We start from the raw sequence: 24,347 nt of genomic DNA, 5'->3' as shown, positions 1-24,347 counted from the left end.
TTGCAGACGCATAATGACAACAAAACATTTTCTCGTGTCTTTAACCATCTATATAGTGAGAACCACGTTATAATAGCAATGGAGAAAGATAGAAGAACAACGTTGCCGATCCTCTGTCTTGTCAATGCCTTCTATAGAAGATAGCTGATAGCAGAGTCATCTGCATAATATTGAGGTCCACGTTATATTAGCAGAGGAGAAAGATAGAAGAATAACGTTGACGATCCTCTGTCTGTCAATGTCTTCTATCGACGATAGCTGACACAGGTTGATTAATGTAATATTAACTGTTCATTCTAGTTTAAAATAATCAATTATATTTTATTAAGCAAGAAATTATATTTTTCAATAATTTCATAATTAAGATGAAGTATTTCGTTAATTTATTATTAATTCTACATTGTTAAAAGACGATCTGGCAACAGAGCAAAGCGATAAAGAGATAGCGCTATCCGCTTTGTTGAATGATAGACAAGGATATCAATACCATTGCTAATTAAACACAGCCATTATAACGTGGACCTCACTAGTAGAGTTTATAGATAAGATGAAAGAAGAAGAATTGAAAAACTGTCAAATATTGTCAATCAGTTGCAAAAGAGACAAAGCAGAATTTATCAATCAAAAAATTAATTCAACTGAATATTTTTAAATCAGTCTCAGACATAAACATCAGTGATTTAATGAGCTAAGGTTTAAATTTTGAAGACAACAAAAGTGTTTTCATAACCTCATTTGGATTATTTTAATCGAAATTAGGGAGAGAAACAGTATTGGGTTTATCCTGTTGATTCTCTCCCAATCATTAATTTGATATTGTGATTGTGGAATGTGATAAATAAATGTTGAACCTAAGTTGATTGAACTAAAGAATTATAGAGGATCAACTCATATATACAACTCGTGGTCAAGCCAGAGAGAAACTGTATGAGCCCAGATGTGTAACTGCATCTGCGGCTGGTCATGCAGCCTTTCAGGGTCCTCGTTTATTTAATGTTTTACCTTTCGATATTTCTAGAGAGTCCTCCTTATCGATTTTCTGTAGAAGGTTAAGACTGTATTTATCGGCTTCATAAATTGTTTCGTTTCGTTTTGTTTCATTGAAATATGTTTAACTTTATTCTGTAAACTAGGCTATATAAACTAAGCATTGTAATCAATTTGTTTCTTTTTGTGGAAGATGTGTATTTTTGTTTAGATTGCTTAATGGCATAAGATAATACTATTTATGTAAGTAGCTCTATATAGTACTTGAAGCAGCTAAATCATTTTTCTTATATATTTTCTGTAATTCATAAGACGAACCACTCCTCGACGCAGGCCTAGCCTAATGAGGAGTGCACTTGATATTTTTCATGTTTTATGCTTTGTAAAATTGTACAATGAAGTGAATAAAAGTTATTATTATTATTATTATTATTATTATTATTATAAATCAGTCTCAAACATACAAACATCATCATATATTATCGAATGAACAAATATTTTTAATACACTTCGAAAAAAAATTCCACATTTTGAGGATAAATTTGTGAAAATGTTTACAAGGATTATTTTACAAAGAAATAGTTTACCAATCAGATCTTCCAAATCTTGCCAGTCTTCTTTATAATCAGATATTGTTTCACTATCAGAGTCAAAGCTAAACAAACTTCTCACTTCATCTTCAACTGAATTTTCAAAATCCCCATTTTCACCTGCAGTGCAAATTAAGTTATGTGATTAGTAGAGGAAAGTAAAAGGATAACAGAAGGAAGGAAAATGAAATAAATTTAACAGTGAATAGAGAAGAATAAAAAATTAAATCAATTTATTGATTAGTAGAGGATAACAGAAGGATAGAAAAATAAATACAGTATATTACAAACAAGATGTTAATTTTGTATGTATGGAATACGTTAAGATTACAATGAACTGAATGAAAATAGATGAGGTGATATTATAGGTGATATATAGGTGACTTCAAACTAAGTAAGTTGAATGGGAAACACTAATGTTATTATTTATGCGGAGTGCACACAGTGTGAAATGAATTTCACCATAAATTATGCTGAGAATGGGTAGAAGGAATAGCAGGAATATTTAGTCCTGATCTAAATAATAGATAAGTTATGGGCTAGGAAGAATATAGACTTTCAGTGTTGATAGTGAGAAACTGAATTAAAAAAAAAAAATCTTGGATAATTAGCAAGATGTACTCACCAGCTACTGGCAGCTTGTTCTGCTCTGTGATTGGCTGATCGGGTTGAGCGGTGCTCTCCTCTGATTGGCTGATTTTCTGGTGATGGCGGTACTTGCGTCGCGAGCGGCGAGTTTCTCTCTCCTCCTTCCGTCTCGCTTCATCCAACTTCTTCAGCTCGTTTATTGAGATCATCTGAGTGAGAGAGTAGAGACAAACGTTAAAAAAACTACATAATATTCTAAAATAATCTGTAGTAGTTCTGTGAACAGTAGACCTCACCCTGTTAGGGCCAAACCACATTAAGCGTTTATTCAGACGCCAACCTAATCAGACGCTCCCCAATCGGAGAACTTCCTGCCCTGCCGACTCTAAAATAGCCGTCTGAAAACGCCTGGAAAAACGCTCAATATGGTCAGGCCCTAATTGTCAATGCAATAAATGTCAACCCAAAGGATTAAGGGCGTGGGTGGCCCTAATTGTCAACCAAAAATAAGTGACTATATGACACTTAAATTGTACCGTTCATACACTATCACCCCAACAAAACAGTAAAAATTAACAATAATCGACAGTAATCGGCTTGACATAACAGTAAAAGTTGCGACATAAATTCTCTAATTCTCTATACCATGGGATATCTACTTACGCTATTGTTTTTCTATGACATAACGTTCCAATCGAAAAGTTTAAATTGCTTACTAAATATACAAACAAACAGTTCAAACAAATTTTTAATTTTTTCTACTTTGATACTGTAAATATACTGCTAGTAGATTTAACAAAAAAAAACAATGCAAATAAAATAGTATATTTCGCACCTAGAGCAGAAAATGAGATTTTTCCGGCTCGAAATCGGTTTTCAAGATTGAGAGCCGGAAAAACATTTTTGCCCGTGGTGCGAACGCTATTTTTCGCCACACACAAAAATAAACAATATATATATATATTTAATTATATATGAGAATAGTTGTTTACTAAGCACTTCCGAAAGCAGAAGTGGAAGGTGATAGCTCTAGCAAATCTGAGGTAATCTGAATATCAGGAAATTGTCCAAGTATTTTTATTTTTTATTCTGATTTGTCTAAATAACCTAAAAGATGATGTTCAATTATGTGGGAGGTTGAGTTTATACTTTTTTATTCTTTCAAATGACAATAAGATGATATAAATGTTTTAATTATTGAATAATGAAAAGTTTTTTGATCAGCTGTTTTTTGATCACCTTTCTTAGTTCCATGTTAGCGGCTGGAAAGGGTACTCTTTCCGGCCTAGGCCGGAAAGAAACCTGTTCTGACGTCAGACGAGAGTCGTCTGCAAACAATATCTTTCAGATCTACGTAGGGACTGGAAAACAGCTGCTTTCTGTGCAGTGTGGCGAAAATATCTAAATAAAAAAATATATATTCTATACTATTAATAATATTAATACTGTATTTCGGATCTCACCTCCTTCAAAATCTGATTATACTGAGTGGAGGACAGTGTTCCATTTTTGAACTGCTCTTCAGCCTGTTGCAAGATATATGAGCAGCCTGCCCCATCCTCAGCAGGGGGGGAGCGACTTCCCTCACTATCATCCCCCTCTCCTGCTCCACAGTCGTCTTGTTCGGCCAAATGCTCCAGAACAGCTCCTCCAATGCCCGCGCGTAGCGAGTTACGTCTGTCTTTGGCCGCCAATCCACCTACAGCACGCAAGATTTTAATGCAAACACAGCATACAAAATTAGAAATTATGATAACATGAACCAAAAATACATTGAAACTATACAGATGACATCTAACTTTTTCTAGCTCCGCATCGTTGCCAAATTGTTTCTCGACTGTGTAGGAATATATTAACTATAGTGAGGTCCACGTTATAATAGCAGTGTTTGATTAGCGATGGCATTGCTATCCTTGTCTATCATTCAACAAAGCAGATAGCGCTATCTCTTTCTCGCTTTGCTCTGTTGCCAGATCGTCTTTTAACAATGCAGAATTAATAGTTAACAAAATATTTTATCTTAATTATAAGAATTCATTATTAAATTATTGAGAGATATAATTTCTTGCTTAATATAATTAATTAATTTAAACGAGAATGAACAGTTAATATATTACATCAATAGACCTGTATCAGCTACCGTCTGTAGCAAGCATTGACAAGACAGAGGATCGGCAACGTTGTTCTCCTATCTTTCTCCACTGCCATTATAACGTGGACCTCACTATTCTTATTTTATTCAGAATATAATACATAATATTCTACAATATTGATAATAGAGATATAGTTATTGTTTATAACTGGAAGATTGTTTGATCACTGAATATACGATGAGCAGATTATAATCTACATGTAATCTATATAGCTATAACGCTTTGTTGAATGATAGACAAGGATAGCAATGCCATTGCTAATCAAACACTGCCATTATAACGTGGACCTCCACGTTGGCACAGTGGCATGACAAGCTTGGCTACGTTGATCTTGCCATTTGTGGATGCTCGGCTGGCCACTCGACTTCGCTCGACAAAAATCGGAGCAATGGCAAGCCAAGACCAGTGTAGGCATCCACACTCTCGCGCTCGTAGTCATTTGTACGCATTGGACCAGAGTGTGGATGCGATTTCACCCCGATTGAATTGATATTATTGAAAAAAATTGATTCCTTGCAACAGTTTTTTTATCACTCACCATGCTTGTACAAAAACGGTCTCCCGAGTGTATCTATTTTAATAACAGTTATCTTAATAACAGTTAATCACTCACCATTATTTATTATTTATTTAGCGTATGGCATTTTTTGTCAAATTTTTAAAATTTCACAATTTTATAAGTGCACGTCGAGGGATGAAATATACTGTATTGCCTGGGGACTGGCTACAGTGAAGTCGTTAGCCTCGCCCAGGTAGGCACGTCTCTCACATTCAAATATAATGTGGTGCACTGTCTGCTCCATCGCCCCACAGTCACATACTGGGGAATCTCCAAGTCCCCATTTGAAAAAAATGATACATTGCATCTCCCATGCTGGGTTCGAATTCTGTATCACTCACCATGCTTATACAACAATGGTCTCCCCAGCCTATCTATTTTAATAGCAGTTATCTTAATAACAGTTAATCACTCACCATGCTTGTACACCAACAGTCCCCCCAGTCTATCTATTTTAATAACAGTTATCCTAATAACAGTTAATCACTCACCATGCTTATACAACAATGGTACCCCCAGTCTATCTATAATAATAACAATATTTTTTATTTGTTCAATACAGTACAGTCATTATGAATCACAACTATGCAATTGAACATTGTCATGTACAGGAAGAAATCTCTTCAATATTTAACATAATAAAAATATAGATATAGGTACCCTATATGATATCACACATAATTGTCACATAAAAATTCATTTACACTATAAAAATTTCTTTCAACAAGGAACTTATGAAGATCTTTTTTGAAAGTCATGCTCTTAAAATCTATATTACTAGGCAACTTGTTTAGAAATGCGATCTATTTTAATAACAGTTATACTAATAACAGTTAATCACTCACCATGCTTGTACAACAACGGTCTCCCCAGCCTATCAGTGTCCTTATTGGTCTCCATTTTGCTGTTACTCTTCGGATAAGGGTCGGTGGTGACCGAAGTCTGCCTGTGAGCCTTGTACTTGCTCCAACGTCCGCTGTTTCTGTTAGTTCCGTCGTCGGCCGCTAGAGGCGTTAGTGGCGCCACTTGGCTGTCAGCTGATGTCTGCTCGGGAGTTGACTTCAGTTCGGCCTCGGTTATGGACGGGGGAGGTGGTGTCTGTGGGATGGCTTCGTTGCTGTCTCCAAAGAGTCTGTCGCAAATTAGACTTTAATCAATTTCAATTCCTTTGTATATTTAGTCAGCACACACATGAATAAGAATGTTTTAGCATGAGCTAAGAATGTGTTCTATTCATTCAAAGCACATTTAACACGGCAATGAGACTAATGACAATCAGAGTAACAATGTAACAATAAATGTATTTTTCAATTTTTGTTAATAATGATTGAATAAAAGTCAATGTGTTCCTATACTATTAAACGAGCAACTTCTGTTTATATGTTTGTATTTCACCGGATCTCGAAAACGGCTCTAACAATTCTCACGAAATTCAGAACATAGTGGGTTTATAATATAAAGATTCGATTGCACTAGGTCTCATCCCTGGGAAAACTCGCTGAAGGACATTAAAAGGATAATCCTTGGAAAAACAGCTGATAATAATTATTTCGTCGTTTGTTGGTGATGGAAGTGAGTGAGCGAGTTCATGTGTGTGGGACTGTGTCAAAATCATGACTCAGCTGTTGAACTTTTGTAATCATTCAATCAGGTACTTAGTGCCGGTTGCAAAAAAGCCGGGTTATTTTCAATCCTGATTAATTCCAGTAGATCCATCTTTTTGAAATGGTCTTCTCTGATTTGATCACGTGAAGTTAATATTTGACCAGCTTTTGTGCAACTGGGTCTTTTTGAGGGAAATTTTTGCATTCCTCTAGGAATTAATCTCAATTTACTGTGATTAGATAGAACATTTCTGTATGAATGTTATTATAATTTCTTCTTTCGTAATAAATTTTTTATGCTTTTGTTTGTACTCCAGAGCAAAGCTCGGTCCCCGATATTTAGTATTATGTCTATAATTCTACACACTGATCACTCTACTTTTTATAATCTACTTGTATCCAAGAAATATTTGATTAGGTGAACATTTTTGAAAGAGATTAAATTACATTGTAATTATGAATATAAGAAAGTTATGTGATTAGTATTCCAGTATAGAATTTAAAAATACTATAGTGAGGTCCACGTTATAATGGCAGTAGATAAAAATAGGAGAACAGCTCTGCCGATTCTCTGTCTCAATTATATTTCTACATCGTTGAAAACAAATTTGGTAACATTGCAGAGCTAGAGAGGGATCTGCTTTTTCTGCAGATAGACAAGGATAGCAACACCAATGTTAATTAAATACTGCCATTATAACGTGGACCTAAATATAGTCATTCTATTAGTTATAAGTTAGGTACTGTATTCAAGTGGATATTATTGTATAGGTAAGTATGACTCAAAGTGATTAAATAATAATGACAAAAAACAATCTTGAAATTATCAATACTTTTATCTGTATTCAGTTTTTTCTCTCCCCTGAAAAATTCTGATTTTTGACATGTTCCCTTTCTCTTTAGACCGATTCAATTGTTATATTGTAACAATGGACAATTAGCTATATGAGTCACACCTATTTGATTTTTATAATATAATTGTTATACTGTATCTATGAATAATATGAGTCACAGCTAAATGATTTGTAAAAATTGTATTAATAAATGAATAATTAAAAATGACTCACTCATCGAATCGATCCACAGGTTTGGTACTCATGACCTTTGTCTTCTTGGGAGGTGGGGGCACGTCTCTCTCCTCCGATAGGCGCTTTCCCTGGCCGAGGGGCGGAGCTACTGGCAACTGACCAATTCGAGGCGCGGCTGGAGGCGGAGCCAACTCCTGTGATTGGTCCACAGCTGGCGGGGGCGGGGCAGGACTCCGGGGGCGGGGCTCCTCCTTCTTAACTAAATCTAAAGTGTCTTTTTCTGTAACCGTATCTAGAAATTGGCAAACACAAATCAATGTACAAAACTGTTAAGTAACGTTTGAGGTCGGTCTTTTAATTATTTACACTTTTGTTGAAACTCAGATCAGTGTTCTTACACTATTAACACAGATGAGGGATTTTGATTAATTTTATTAGTTTGTATCTATTAGGGCCGTTTGCACAATCAAATCTTAAACTGAATTTAATCAGCTGGTGGCTTAAACTCAAAATGTAACACATTATAACAAACGAGATTTGATACGGATTTAATCCAGTTTAAAATGAAATTTAGTTTAAACTGTAACTGTGCAAACGGCCCTTAATCTTGTATTTTGTCAATCTTGATTTAATATTAAAGTTTGATTGCATGTTTCAGTTTATTGGAAAATTTTTGGAGAGCTGATGTTCATACTTTTGGATTCAAAACTTGAGTTTTTTTTATGGAATATTCTAGTTGAATTTTATATTTGAATTTAATCCTTTTTATTATACATTTCATGTGGGAATGAAGTTGATACTGTTTTTGCATTCAGATTAATGATGATTTAATGAAAAATATCCTAGTTGAATTGTATGTTTAATTTGATTTTTTTTTAAATACGTTTATTGGGGAACTGAATTTAATGCTCATATTATTTTTATCACATCAAAGAATATAGTTTTCCCATATAACATTCTCACATTTAAATAAGGTTGTTTGATGATTAAATATACCAGTTATTGTCTATGTTAGATTTAAATATTTCTTATACATTTTTGGGGGAACTCAAGTTAAAGGTCGATTATTAGAATCACATTAAATATTATAGTTTTTCATGGATTAATCTTATTTTATGAATTTATACTTTTTGGTACCGCAGCTGAAATTGATAAGATAAGATTATTTAAATCGAATTAAAGAGCATGGTTTCATGGAAAATGACTGGTGAATTAGTTAATATGTTTATTTTATTTAATATTGTATTTTTCATGGATTAATCTTATTTCATGAATTTATACTTTTTGATACCGTAGCTGAAATTAATAAGATAACATTATTTAAATCGAATTAAAGATCATGGTTTTATGGAAAATGCTTGTTAAATTAATTAATGTCTATTTTGTATCTGTATATTTGGTAGATGTATATCTTCAATGGAAATGAAATTAATTTATTTATCAATTTTATAAATTTGTAATTTTATAAGTTTTTTAGGAAACTGAAATTCAAGACATTTGATAAGACGAGAATTATAATGAGATAAACCCGATGAATTCAATTCAGATTATATTTAAGACGAATAGTAAAGCAAGATCTTGTTGTGAACCCATTATCAATCTTCAATAAACTCTAGACTACACTTAGAAACATCACAATAACTCCAGAAGGTTGGAAAACCTTATAATTAAGATTCTGAACTTCACCATTACTGCAGAAGATTAGAGTACTTTCTACTTAAGATTCTAAAAGATAGAAGACTTTATAACGAAGCTTTCAATCAATATTTGCAGATATAGATTGATAGCTATGGAAAAACTAAAAACGATATGGAATAAATGATTAGCTGCAGGAATAGAAGAACTCTTTCTAGATTTTTTTCCGTAGCTTGAATAGAGAATATTACAGGAAGTTCGAGCTTTAAATTCAAATTAAGTTTTGAATTCCGTGTATAGAAGAGAGAAGTGAGAGAAGAAATTGAAAAAAAGTTAGAGTAGATATAATTTGAAGTCTACTTTCTAGATTCATGCTAAAACTTTCAAGTGAATAAATTTCAATAATTTATAAATTTAATCAAACTGCACTAAAGAATAAAAAACTTGCACCCTGTAATTCATGAAAAAAGTCATTAATTAGAATATTATCGAAGCACTATAGAGTTTCAAATAAACTCAGAAAACTGCACAAATTCAAGAAACGCGGTTTATAAGAAGTCATGACGATTTAAAACAAAAGAGCACTTAGGAAGCTTCCAATGATGACAGATGAATAAAAAGCAGAATGTAATGAGACGTCGCGACGACTCCTGAAGTAGACAATAATTATTATTGGCTAGGTAAACCAATTTTTCAATAGTTTATTCTACTGAAAAATTAGTAACTGTGCCAATAAAAATGTTACTTCAGCTATAGTTATTTCAACCATCAACCACGTTATTGAAGTTGTCATTTTTTGCAGCAAAACTATTTATAAATGAACCGAATGCCTAGAAAGTATAAGGACAGGGAAACCGGATCAAATTTGTTATTGAGCTATTCATGATAAAATTCTTGGTAAAATCTGATAGTACTGAGTAAAATACTTGACTAAAATGAAGAAAGACAATTATTCGTATAAGTAGAGATAAAACTGTGAGACATAATAAGTGTAATACCGCGGGCCAAACTAGGAGTTTAGAAAGTCAGAAGTAAAATTAAAACTTGAAACAGTTGCCTCAAACAAGCTGTCTCTACGAAGACCTTGAAAAAAATGTGAAATAAAGTTGAAACTTGAAACAGTTGCCTCAAACAAGCTGTCTGTACGAAGACCTTGAAAAAGTTTGAAGAAGATTAATCATAAACTAAAAACCTATACAACCCTCCTCTTAACTACGGTATGAGAATGATGAGAAAAAAATCATAAATCATGACACAGAGCCTGAAGCATAAGCCTAGAACTCATGAGGACATCACCATCAGAAAAAAAATCCAAAAACATCTACGGGTCAAATCATGATAAAAAGGTCAAACATATACGGTTATTTCAGCTTAACCCAATCCTGATTAAGTCCTTGTTCATTTGTATCAAAGTAATATTGAAAGTCCATATCCATGTATCATGTTGGTCCAAGGTTCGATTCACGGCAAACATGGTATTTTCCTCCAAAAATCATAATCGAAAAACACTATGGACCCCTGGTTCATACAAGAGTTGATTTCATTCGAAGTTGATTTACAAACTATGCAGCTATATGCTCCTTCGGTTTACGCTATATACTATAAGAACTATGTAGAGTTATTCATTTTAATGTTAGAAATGTCATCCAAGTCGATTTAATTTCCTAAAAAGGCGTTCATAGATTGTATATCAATTTCAGATCAGCTCGAATCTTTAACGTCTAAAACAGACTATTATATTTCATCCCAAATCTACCCAGTTATTTCTACTAAATTATTAACTAACTTCCTGAAATTCCATGGAATAATAGATCAAACTTTTCACTCAAGTTCGTTGTATTATTTTGAAAACTCTAAGAAGCCCACGAACTTATTTTACTCAGTGCAAAACGATCCCCAAAACTATGGAGAGTGTGGAATTATTTATAGAGATGCAATCTCAACAACCTTTATTATAAAAATTACAATCATAGATATTATATATCAAAATACAGGACATTCATATCATCAAAAATAATATGAACAATAAATTACTAATATAATCTAGTATTGTATCTCAAAAATCAATATATTTATATATATATCACAGACAAAGACTAGAAATATTGAGACATCCACATAAATTAAAATATAGACTAGCAAAATTTACAATTACAATAATCAGTTTATTCAAACATTGAGAATTCTGAGTGATATACAAATGTCAATAGAATGTTCCATAATACAGAAAGGTATTCTCAAAAACATTGGATTCTTTCAAGACAAATCTGGTTGAATGATCCATGATACAGAAAAGTATTTTCAAAAAACATTGGATTCCTTCAAGACAAATCTGGTTGAATGATCCATGATACAATACAGCTAAGTATTATCAAAAACATTGGATTCTTTCAAGACAAATTTGGTTCAAAAAGACAATGGTATATCAAAATTATTGAAATACATTCAATAAATCCTAGGGAACATTTTATGTTTTTCATTAAGTTAAATTAGTTTTTATTTCTTATTTTCAAGACATGAACATCCTACAAGCATATGAGATACAATTTGGAAACTGTATTGTTCACATCAAAATTCGAAATATTCCCAGAAAGAACAATCTGAAAGGTTTGAAAAGGAAAGTTAGGAGGTGGGGTTTTTGCTTTTATATGGTAAAATGCTTGTATTATTTAAATGTTTTGATAATTATTGTAAGGCTGAAACAGAAAGCTTGCATGTCAGAAAATGTTTGTGTTATATAATTTGACTATACGTCACCGTATGATTTTCAAGAATGCGATATTTTGCCTACTCTGTACTACAGCCTACGTCACGGCTGCAGTTCCCCCACTCCAATCGCATTTCAACTGAAATACTATAGATGAGTGACCAACCTTCTGTCTACTAACTTTGGATGACATGGGCTTGACAGAAAAGTTTTCATGATACCCTGAAACTTTAAACCCCTATTTTTGTATCAAACAATCTATTTCAATTATTTATCAACCCAGCCAAAAGCTATTTACTTCAATAAAAATGTAGTTAGTAGACAGAATGCTGGTCACTCATCTATTGAATCTAAGTTGACGCATAATTGGAGTGGGGGAACTGCAGCCGTGACGTAGGCTGTAGTACAAAGTAGGCAGAATATCACATTCTTGAAAATCATACGGTCACGTATAGTCGTCGAATTATATAACACAAACATGTTCTGACATACAAGCTTTCTGTTTCTGCTTTACAATAATTTATTATCAAAACATTCAAATAATACAAGCATTTTGTCATTTACATCAAAAACCCCACCTACTAACCTACCCTATCAAACCCTCAAAGTTTCTTTATCTCCTAGGTCGTGTTTATATTTTGTAGTTTGGCTATACATCAGCTTGTGAATTTCGGGGATAAGATATTTTTATTCTCGTAGAACATGTGCTCGATACCAGATTGCAATGAATCCAATCAATGTATCGGATTTATCGGGATCGGTTATTATCGGTTTATTGAAATGAATTGGTTTATCAAGATTGTTTTATGGGTTAATCTGAAATTATAATAGTATAACGTTGTCTACTAACGCTTTTCCAGCGTATCAACTTTTTCATGTCACGTTTTTAGATTCTTGAAAAACTTTCAACTTAATTTTATTCATACAAGTTGAATGAACTTAAAATATTCAACAACATCATTAGAATCGGCGATTCATTCGCTATAATGTACTGAGAATTTCAAAGTTCTAGGTCAATCTTGATTTGAACGACGATGTATTTGAAGATACAGTGAATAAACTGTATGCTCAGTGTGGTTACTCTATCACTTTTTACTACAAGTGACGTCACACTGGCGTTCCCCCCACCACTTTGAATCTTACACCCAAAGACCTTAAAGATGCATAGACTCAAATGCAGCGCTAGTGTCGTACTTGGAATTGAAATCGGCCATACCTATAAGGGGCAACCTATAAGATTATTACATACCAATGCCTTTGTAATCTATAGTATTACAAATATATAGATATAATATCTCGTGCTAAAATACCCCAATGGCGGCCTTCAATTTCAAGTAAGAGCTATCATTGGGAAGGCATAGGCATTGTGGGTCTATATCTCTTCAAGGTCTTTGCTTACACCTGTGAGCTGTGAGTGATCAACCTTCTGTCTACTAACGTTGCATGATAATAACTGAAAGACATAAATGTGTCGAGTGCAAATTATGCACTATGAAGCTACAATTCCCACATATCAAAGAAAGTGTACGGTACAGTGAAAAATATTATTCCCATGTGTTTTAATGGGACTATTCATACTAAGGCTGGTTTCCCACACAACATTGAAAAATATAATTCCCTTGAGTTCTAATGGGACTGTTCATACCAAGGCTGGTTTACCACACAACAGTAAAAAATATAATTACCATGTGTTTTAATGGGACTATTCATACTAAGGCTGGTTTCCCACACAACATTGAAAAATATAATTCCCATGATTTCTAATTGGACTATAGGCACTCAGCGAGTATGAATAGTCCCATTCAAACTTATGGAAATTATATTTTCACTGTTGTGTCCGAAACCAGCTTCAGTATGAATATTCTTATTAGAACACATGGGAATAATATTTCCGCTGTATCGTACAGTACACTTTCACTGATATGTGGGAATCCATTTATATCATCTACCACCCAATAGCAAGAAATACACGTAAATACTTTTTGTGTAGTTGAGAAGTTGATATTGTGGTAATTATTCATATTGAATGAAAAAAACTAAGAAATTGTCAAAAACCACAGATTTGTTTTTTTATCTGTGTTTTTGAAAATTTCTTAGTCTTTTTCATTCAACACGTAAATACATTTCATTGAAGTAAACTGAAGACTTTGATTGAAATTAATGAAAGAGCTAAATAAGCTTCAGTGAATAGAATAATAGACAAATGTATGTCTATTAGAGCCCCTCAGACAAGGAATCACAAACTAGGATCACAAGATAATACATCACTTTAATTGACTATTGTATAGAAGTAGAAATATATTTGAAAAGTGACTAATATTTGGATCGCATGACTTGGATTTACTGACATTCAATAATCTACCATCTACAATTCAGCATGTAAATCACAGCTTCAGTGTATTGTAATTGAAATTTATACCAATTTTGCGTTTTCAGTTTGCCAATATTCATTCTAAATTTATAATGTAGTTGCACTGCTGAGCGAAAATACCGTGTCTTTGAAGCCCTTTCTTCTAAATTTCAGATACTGTTGTGGATTAGTCCTAAGATACAATGACGAAAGATACTGCTTAGTAATTAGTGAATATAATGCTGTATAATATCCAGCTCTGTTTATCCAATAAAAATGCCGCACTCTTAGGCTCAACTCACATTCACGCGACTCAAGTCGAGAAGAGACTGCGACTCTAGTCTCTTCTCGACGCAGCCTGTGTTTCCAAATGGTGACACTAAGACCAGTCCACTCTAGTCTCCGCGACGTCACCGTTTGAAAACACATGCTGCGTCGAGAAGAGACTGCGACTCTAGTCTGAGTCGCGTAAGTGTGAGTTGAGCCTTACATTACAGAACTCACACATTCTTATAAAACAGGCCCCCTAATAATTAACATTCCGGCAGTCGCGCTGTTGTAAAAAGTACAACAGTGTCAGTTTTTTTGCTGCACAAAACTATTGAATGGGGTGGTATCAGTGAATGAGTCACCTATGCATTCCAAAACTTCCTCCCCATCACTCCACTGAGTTGCAGTATCGACCGAGCAATGGTTCAGTCTTTAGGTGCCATTTAGTCGCCACAGTGCATAAGTATGATAGGGAAAGACTGTATACGGGGACTGTAAACGAGCCAATAACACTAAATGGTGACGAAATGGTAATCATCCAAATGTTTATAGGCGTAAAATAATCCAATAAGATGGGAATAGTAATCATACAATCAATCAATATGTTTTGACAGTAAACAGAGTACATAACAATTTGAAAATTGGATGTTGTAAAAATTTATGTTTATAGGCGTAAAATAATCCAATAAGATGGGAATAGTAATTATACAATCAATTAATATGTTTTGACAGTAAACAGAGTACATAACAATTGGAAAATTGGATGTTGTAAAAATTACAACACGCGACTGCTCGTGTGATTGAGTAGGGTGCGACTACCGGAAGGTTAATTAAACAGTACTACTTTGCCACATCTTGTGGCTTAGACTTGAGGATTCTTTTTCTATCATACCCAACTATCATACCAATAAAAATTTGTATTAATTGATAAAATGTCGGTACATAACATACTGAGAGAATCTGAGAACATAGTCATCTTCAATAGACAGCTTAGAGAATATTTAATTGAAGGTGGACACAACAGTATGCAAGAATTTATGGATCAGTATACTCCAGGATGTTGATCCTGTTGGGTATTATATTTGTATATATGTAGATATTTTCTGGACTATTGTTTTACTTTTGACGATTTCCTACACTCTCCAAGAGTCACCAGGAGGAAAATTTCAACAAATTTAAAAACTATTTCTATCAGAATTTGGGAAAGAAACAGGATGAGACAATTGTTCCATTCCCAATCATTTGTATGATTCAATGTATAAAATAAATAGATCATCTAAAAGACACAGTATTTCCTCTTAGCAGAACACACATTACGTCACTACACAACCTATCAACATCCTGTAACAAATAATACACTATACTTATTAAACCAGTCCAAAGACTTCATACTACATATTCGACCTAACCTCCATACTACACACTTCATCAATAAATTAACAACATTAGTAGAACGCATACCGATCATTTTAGCTGCTGGGGCCGCAATTTCCGGCTTTTGATGCTTCTCATGGTGATGACTATGATGATGATGATGCTTGCCACCAGCTGATTCCGACGACCTTGAGGACGACTTTGACCTTGACGACGATTTATCAGCTGTTGTTCCCCCACCACTAGTCCGTGACTTTTTCGCTGCCGGAATCTCGTCACCCGATTCAGAACTTTGTTTCGACGATGACGTCACACTACTTGATGACGTCACCGCACCAGATTTTGGCACACTTGACGACGTCACACTAACACCCTTCGAGGGTGACTTACTGCCCGACTTTGATGACGTCACTGAGGCGGCGTTTTTCAACGGAGATAACACCGTTGGTTTAGTTGGAGGTGACGTCACGACACTAGACGTTGTCATTTTAGATGAAGTCGTCACATTAGATGTTTTAGATGACGTCACAACACTGGTTGCCGCTTTAGATGCCGTCACAGCTGGCGGTTGTTGTTTCACAGCTGATTCAGCTTGCGCAGCTCGCATCAGACGAGGATCGCGCGTTGCTCCGCGCTTAACAGCTGCCGAAATCAGCTGACTGCTGACTGGAGCGATTCGCATCACAGCTGGCGTTACAGTAGCTGGCATAGCGGCTGGCTGGGGTTTGGTGACAGCTGATGTTGTGCTGGGGGGTGTGGGAACAGTGCTTGTCTCTACGGTGGTTGGTGTCACCTGTCAGAAAAAAAGGAAAAAACAAGATTAACATTTCATCTCAACTAGTTTACTAGTATTTAACCACACACGCACAAGGAGTAGTATCATCCTATATCGTATGAGCTAGAAGGCTCAACTCACACTTACGGGACTCAGGTCGAGGAGAGACTCGACTCTAGTGGAGAGCATGTGTTTCCAAATGGTGACACTCAGACCAGTCGATTCTAGTCACCATTTGAAAACACATGCTCTCCACTAGAGTCGAGTCTCTTCTCGACCTGAGTCGCGTGAGTGTGAGTTAAGCCTGAGGTATATCCTACAATTTTAGTAGAAATCATAGAACGGCAGCGTTGCTAATTTTCTCTTACCACCTCCTTCTATGGTAGATAACTCCAATACTAGTTATTCTGGTATATTTGATATAATTTTAATTGTTGATTCTTGATGAACTCCATCTTAAATATATTATATTCATGAAGAAAATAAATAACGAATGGTCACAATTGGGATAAAATATTCTGGTATTTCATTATACTTCTTCACAGTCAACACACGTTTGGCAACAGTACGGAGGTGGAAACGTGTCATATGTGCGGGAGCGATGCTTTCATATGACAAATAAGTAAAGTAAAGTAAGAAAATAATTTAGCTATCTGCATTGTCTAATGAAAGACAAGGTCAGCAAACCAAAGTGAATTAGGTGCTGACTTTATAACTTGAATTTCACTACAGATTTGATTGAGACCACAGAGTAATGAGGAGAGTCAACTGCAGCCATAAAATGTTTGATAAGAGGAAAAGTATATACAAATGCTTTATTTATGTTCTTACTTATACAAACAACGATTTACAAGAGTGTTGTGAGTGAAATTTGGGCCTTTCAGCGAGAAGGAGAATAGGTAGTACAGTACGCGTCCCATAGCTTTGCCTCCGTGACTTTGAAACGGCAAGGTATGGTTCGCGGGGTAAAATTCCTGGCTTTGCAAAAACATCAGGCTTCAGAGACCCTAGATGTCTTGATGCAGGAAGCTCCCTACACACAGAGATTCTTCATGAATGAGAGTTGCAACATATCACCATAGAGAAACAATAGCGTAAGTAGATATCCCATGGTATAGGGAATTTATGTCGCAACTTTTACTGTTACCTCAAGTTGATTACTGTCGATTATTGTCAATCTTTACTCTTTTGTTGGGGTGATAGTGTATGAACGGCACAATTTGAGAGACTACCAGCGTCACACAGCTGCATAGGAAAGAACTACGTGAACAATCGGCCTGGAATAACAGTAAAAGTTGCGACATAAACGCCCTATACCATGGGATATTTACTTATGCTATCGTTTCTCTATGATTGTGTTCTGTGTATCATTAAATAAAATAAATAAATTTGAATGCATAAAAATAAAATCAGAAAACACTAAAGTGAGGTCCACGTTATAATGGCAGTGAAGAAAGATAGGAGAAAAACGTTGCCGAACCTCTGTCTTGTCAATGGTAGCTGATACAGGTTTATTGACGTAATATTAATTGTTCATTCGCGTTTAAAATAATCAATTGTATTAAATGAGTAAGAAGTTATATTTTTCAATAATTTCATAATGAATTTACATAGTTAAGATTAAAAATTTAGTTAATTATTGATTCTACATTGTTAAAAGACGATCTGGCAACAGAGCAAAGCGAGAAAGAGATAGCGCTATCCGCTTTGTTGAATGAAAGACAAGGATAGCAATACCATTGCTAATCAAACACTCCTATTATAACGTGGACCTCACTATAGAATCTAGTTGTAGGAACTTTCTAGAAATAAATAAATAATGTGAACTGACCTTAGCGGTAACGAGATTAGCGATTGAAGCGGACGACTGAGAGACGGACGTTTTGATAGCTTTCAGCTCCTGTTTCAACTGTTGCGACAGTCTGGTCCTCTGCTTCTCCAGCTCTGCCGCATTGATGCTGCAAGTCTTACTGGAGATCAAAGTCCCACTGGAGGATGAAGTCACACTCGACGAAGTCCCCGTGGACGACAAGCTGGACGATGAAGTCCCACTCGACGACAAAGTCCCACTGTGCTTCGAACTTCGGCGTTGCTTTGTTTTCTGTTCCAAAAACAAGTTTTAAGTTTTATTTTTATAAAATGCCAATGTAGAAAATACTTCACACATTCATTTCCACACTATAGTGAGGTCCACGTTATAATGATTTAAAAGTGTAGACTTGTTTCTGCTTGTGAAGTGATGTAAATCTGCGTTCGTTATGGGTTTTTAATTAAAGTAATGGTAGTGGAGAAAGATAGGAGAACAACGTTGCTCATTCTGTGCCTTGCCACTGTCTTCTATAGAATAGAGCTGATACCAATACATCTGATGAATATTAAATGTCCATTCTTGAAACATTCTTAAATGTCACCGGTATATCTGATGTAATATCAACTGTTCATTCTTGTTTCAAATAATCAATTATATTTTATTCGTCAACAACAACATATATTTTCCAATGATTTAATTATAAATTTTCATAATTGAGATTGAATATTTCTACATTGTTAAGCAACGATCCGGCGACGTTGCAGAGCTGGAAAAGGATAACGCTATCTGCTTTGTGGAATGATAGACCAAATTTTAATCAAATACTGCATTATAACGTGGATCCCACTATGGTTTCTTTTGTTTACAAAAAGGATGCAACCTTGTCGTTTCACACGGTGCACAGTCACTTATAGTTCAGATCAGAAGATAACTTAGAAGTTCAGTTCTTTTAGAAGATAACTGGAGTTATCTTCAATTAGAAGATAACTGAAGTTATCTTCAATAAGAAGATAACAGTTAGAAGAAAACCTGATTGAAAAAAAGCAGGTTTTGTTAGTAAAGATAACGTGTAGTTGGCTGCCTTTCGGTTAGGACAAGATAAACAGAGCTCATAAGGACTACTCTGAAGATGATACCCACAGGAGCTCTAGGCTTGTGCGTGAGTGATGAGACGTGCGATTATGCTGAGGTTCTTAAAGTGGTCAACCTTACAACGGGAATAGCAGGTCACAATAGTTATTCCAAACATATTCTCGTGAGTGAACTATCTAAAGAAGGGGTTGTTGAAGCTAAATCTAAAGTAATAAATTATTTGGAGCTAAATTTAAGTAGCTTATTTTGAACACTTTTTTGGTAATGTGTGTCTAGGTAGTATAAGATATTGTCCAATGGGGTGGTTAACTACACATTGAGTGGGGAGATTTTAAAATTTATAAGGGCCGGTTTCCGAGAGATTTAACTAAATAAGTGCAATATTTCTAAAGTTTTCAATTTATTGTGATACATTCTATGATTCATTTAGAGTATAAAATCAACCTTCAAAATTCAAAATTTTAAATCATCATTCCTGGACCGAAAATCAAGTAACGAAGCAGTGTGTGATTACATAACCTTATCTGTTGGACAATATTAACATTTTATCAAAATTTTTGGAAAGAAATAGTACAGGCTCAGCCTAGTTTTTCCTCCAATGTCATAATAATTGTATTATGATTATAGTATTTTATACAATAAATGAATTATAAAAAAATGAAAAAAAAAAGTCCTAAGACTTTAAACTGCTAGTCAGAAAATTGGCTTTCCAAAACGGGACTTAGTCGCAGCTTTTATAACAGTAGTCGTAGTTTTTTTTCTCATTTCTATAATTGGAAACGTTTCTCCTTGACGAAATTAGACATTCCTGAATAATTCAGAATAGCTGAAACTTTAGACTATTTTCTCTTCATTTTATTTTGTGTTCAATTTTCTAGTTTTTCGAAATTTAATTCAAACGTGACTTTGACAATGACTGCGACACGCCCCGTTTTGGAAAACCAATTTTCTGACTCCATCTGTTTCAAGTCTAGGACTTAGCTAAATCCCGAGCTCGGAAACCGGCCCTTAAAGATTTTTTCTAACATACACAGACAGAAAATTTGCAAAAAATTCTCAATATACATTCATTTATTTTACAAAATACTACAATCATAATATAATTATGACATTGAAGGAAAAACTAGGCTGAGTCTGTACTATTTCTCTCCAAAAATTTTGATAAAATGTTGATGTTGTTCAAAGATTGAGGTTACGATATCACACACTGCTTCTTCACTTGATTTTTGGTCCAGGAATGATTTAAAAATTTTGAATTTTGAAGGTTGACATAATGCTTTAAATAAATAAATATCCTATTTTAGATTGAGTTTTATTAATCTTCTATTGATTAGTTTGTATATTTTTCAATTGTTTCTCGTTGTTACTGTGTTGTTGGGAGTGTAAAGGTAGGCGCACACAGATCGTCATCGGACGATTAGATTTGATGCATTGTTTTCAATTGGAGTGCGCATACCTATCCGCATCGTATAGGTATGCGCACTCCAATTGAAAACAATGCATCAAATATAATCGTCCGATCCGTGCCGTCCGTCCGATGACGATCTGTGTGCGCCTACCTTAAGAGTGTAAGAACGGCACAGTATGAGAGACTACCAGCGTAACATAGCTTCACCAAAAACAACTACTAGGACTATCGGCTTGAGTTGACGGTGAAATTTGGAACATTTTTTATTCTTTATTCATTTATACAATAGGTAAATTATGAAAATGATAAACATAAACGCCCTATAGCATGGGATATCTTCTTATGCTATCTTTTCTCTATGCTAATACTAGACACATGGGAGTCTGCCTGAAAGCTTGCTAAGAAAAGCAACTGTACTCGAATAATTTTTGTTTTCCTTGCGAGAATAAAGTTATTATTATTGAAAACTTGGGTATTTGAAAGCAGCAAAAGAAACTACATCTTCAACTTCACCAACACAAAGTTTCATTAATTCCAGTATGATATTAGTTCTTTTATTTTGATTTATAGGCTACTACTAGTGTATTGCTATGTATGCACATATGCTATGTATAGCAAACATATTGCTATGAGGTTTGGACGAATATATTTCGAAAAATACGTTCTAACTTTCAATATTGAATACATTGAACTTCTCAAGTGAAAAAATTCTTAGCAAAAGCCAAAGCCTGCGTGCTAAGAAGTGAAAATATAGTTCTAACAAGTGAAAAATATAAGGAAAGGTTTAGGCTAACCGAGCAAGTCTGGCTAGCAATAGGGAAATATAATGGTTTACAGAGGTTTTTCAAAAAAGTCTTAAATATTTTACTAAAAAATATTGAATACAGTGAACTTCTCAAGTGAAAAAATTCTTAGCAAAAGCCAAAGCCTGCGTGCTAAGAAGTGAAAATATAGTTCTAACAAGTGAAAAATATAAGGAAAGGTTTAGGCTAACCGAGCAAGTCTGGCTAGCAATAGGGAAATATAATGGTTTACAGAGGTTTTTCAAAAAAGTCTTAAATATTTTACTAAAAAATATTGAATACAGTGAACTTCTCAAGTGAAAAAATTCTTAGCAAAAGCCAAAGCCTGCGTGCTAAGAAGTGAAAATATAGTTCTAACAAGTGAAAAATATAAGGAAAGGTTTAGGCTAACCGAGCAAGTCTAGCTAGCAATAGGGAAATATAATGGTTTACAGTGGTTTTGAAAAGTCTTGAATATTTTACTAAAACATATTGAATACATTGGGTTTTCAATACAAACATTCCAAGCAAAAGCCTAAGCTTGTGCGCTCAGGAATCTATCAACTAGAAAAAAATATTGAGATCATATCTAAAAACATGAACCCTATATTTTAAAATAGTGAATAAAGTAAATTTCTCAAAACAAACATTCCTAGCAAAAGCTTAACTTGTGCGCTCAGGAATCTTGTAACAGAAAAAATATATATTTTCAACATTTTATCCGAAGGTAAATAAAATTGTTTCCAGTATAATATTGGTAAATTTGCTTACCAAATCTGCTCGCCTCATTTGCAAACCTTTGCTAATATCCAACATGTGAAGATTCTTTACTTTGTAATCCACCATATCTCTCTCCTTGTTTTGCTCACCATCTTTCCAATATTACCTTCCTTTTCAACAAACTCTGGTCTGTGATTGGCTGACGCGAAAGTGAGTGGGTGGAGCTTATTTCAAAACGGAAACAGCTGATTGGTCGAAGTTAAAGATGCTTTTCCGGCCTATTTATGTGGTAAATTTTTATGCATATTGATCGAAATTTCCAGTTGCTTCTTGTCCTATTTATGTGGAAGCTTCAGTTTCAATATTTTTTAGCAAAACGTTATACTAGATGTTGAATGATTCTAGGATTATAGATAAAAATTCCCAAGATGTTGTACGATTCGCTCAGATTAGATAAGTGACTTATGCTAGGTTTGCTAGGTTATGCTATGACTTTGCTAGGTTATGCTATCTTCTCGTTCTTAGGTGCTGTTCAAAACCAATTACCCACGCACAAGCCTGGAGCTCATGTGAACATCATCCTAATGGAAACGACAATTACTGACAGTTGCTACCTCCAAAATCAGTTACAGATGGTTCGGAGTCCACCATGGAATATATTTATAACACAATTTCCAACGCACAACACTAGGTTTCATTAGGGCATCATCCTCAGCAAAAAAATCAACAGGTTTTTTATATTTGTAACATTTTACTGTATTTCATTTGTTTTGTAATTCTTTGTTATTTTGTTTTGTGTGTTTTTAATAAAATAAATAAATAAATTGAAATTAACCATCTCCTCTGAGCTTAGTAATAGAGTTTCAAACACAACCAGTTCCCTACAGTTGTGGACCTCGAATTCCAAATTAAGGCGTACAACATTTCAAATATTTGTAAAATCCACTAGATCAGAACCGTTTTGGGCTGAAGCCTGTGGTACTATTCTGGAGGTTGTGTAATGCTTAACTGAATAAATAAATCAGAAGATACCGTATTTCATTTGGACTCTCTCTCTCTTCCCATCAGTGATTCTACAATCTAGAAATTATTTTTAATTCTATTTGTATCATACAGAAACATCTAGACTTCTTAACTTCCAATGATAAGCTATTTTTGCATCCATATTACTAGCTTTTTATCTAAAGTATATCAATCTTTCAACCCCCATCCTACTAATCTATATCAGATCTCAAGTCTTCAATGGTTCCTCCCAGCCCATTCATTACCTTCCTGACATTTTCAGCCATTGACAACAATTTAATTCATTCTCAACTACTAACTCTCATTAGATTTAACTCTTCATTTGACTTCTATCTCATTATACAGAGTGAGTCATATGTATGGGAAGGGCACCCTTCAATAAATTGGAGACTGTTGTAGATATAATACTGTAACTTTCAGGATAAGTTATTGGTCAAATACTCTACCTTTTGACGTACAACTGAATTTCAACCCCTCATAAGGGGGTGACTTAGGGGTTGTAACTCGAATATTTTAAATGTAAACACCCATTGTGTGGTACATCATTTTAAAGGCCTTCTTAAAGCTAGAAAGATGACATCAATAAAAATGCTCTATGATACTTTTATCCAAAATGGCGACTGATTAAAATTTATCAATTATTTCTTTAAAAACTCAAACTTCAACCAGCCGCCATTCTGAATAAAAGTATCATAGAACATTTCTATTGATGTCATCTTTCTAGTTTTGAGAAGGTCTTTAAAATTATGTATATCACACAATGGGTGTTTACGTTCAAAATATTTGAGTGACAACCCCTCATTTCTTTGAAAACTAAAACTTCAATCAGCCGCCATTCTGAATAAAAGTATCATAGAACATTTTTGTCGATGCCGTCTTTCTTGTTTCAAAA

The 24,347-nt window shown here is 34.3% G+C and overlaps 1 protein-coding gene across 3 annotated transcripts in view; it reads right to left on the bottom strand.

The window, feature by feature from the left end:
- Positions 1-24,347, bottom strand: part of LOC111048570 — a 76,636-nt gene that overhangs the window by 25,939 nt on the left and 26,350 nt on the right. For all 3 annotated transcript variants that reach the window (XM_039439347.1, XM_039439345.1, XM_039439346.1), the window contains exons 6-11: positions 18,452-18,721; positions 15,933-16,638; positions 7,549-7,801; positions 5,723-6,009; positions 3,629-3,864; positions 2,203-2,374 (exon numbers count right to left, since the gene is read on the bottom strand). In XM_039439347.1, coding sequence (XP_039295281.1) covers positions 2,203-2,374; positions 3,629-3,864; positions 5,723-6,009; positions 7,549-7,801; positions 15,933-16,638; positions 18,452-18,721 — 1,924 coding nt within the window. The remainder of the gene's footprint in view (positions 1-2,202; positions 2,375-3,628; positions 3,865-5,722; positions 6,010-7,548; positions 7,802-15,932; positions 16,639-18,451; positions 18,722-24,347) is intronic.

This window comes from Nilaparvata lugens, chromosome 12, assembly GCF_014356525.2.
Source record: "Nilaparvata lugens isolate BPH chromosome 12, ASM1435652v1, whole genome shotgun sequence".
NCBI lineage: Eukaryota > Metazoa > Arthropoda > Insecta > Hemiptera > Delphacidae > Nilaparvata > Nilaparvata lugens.
This window is presented reverse-complemented; position numbering and strand designations above follow the sequence as displayed.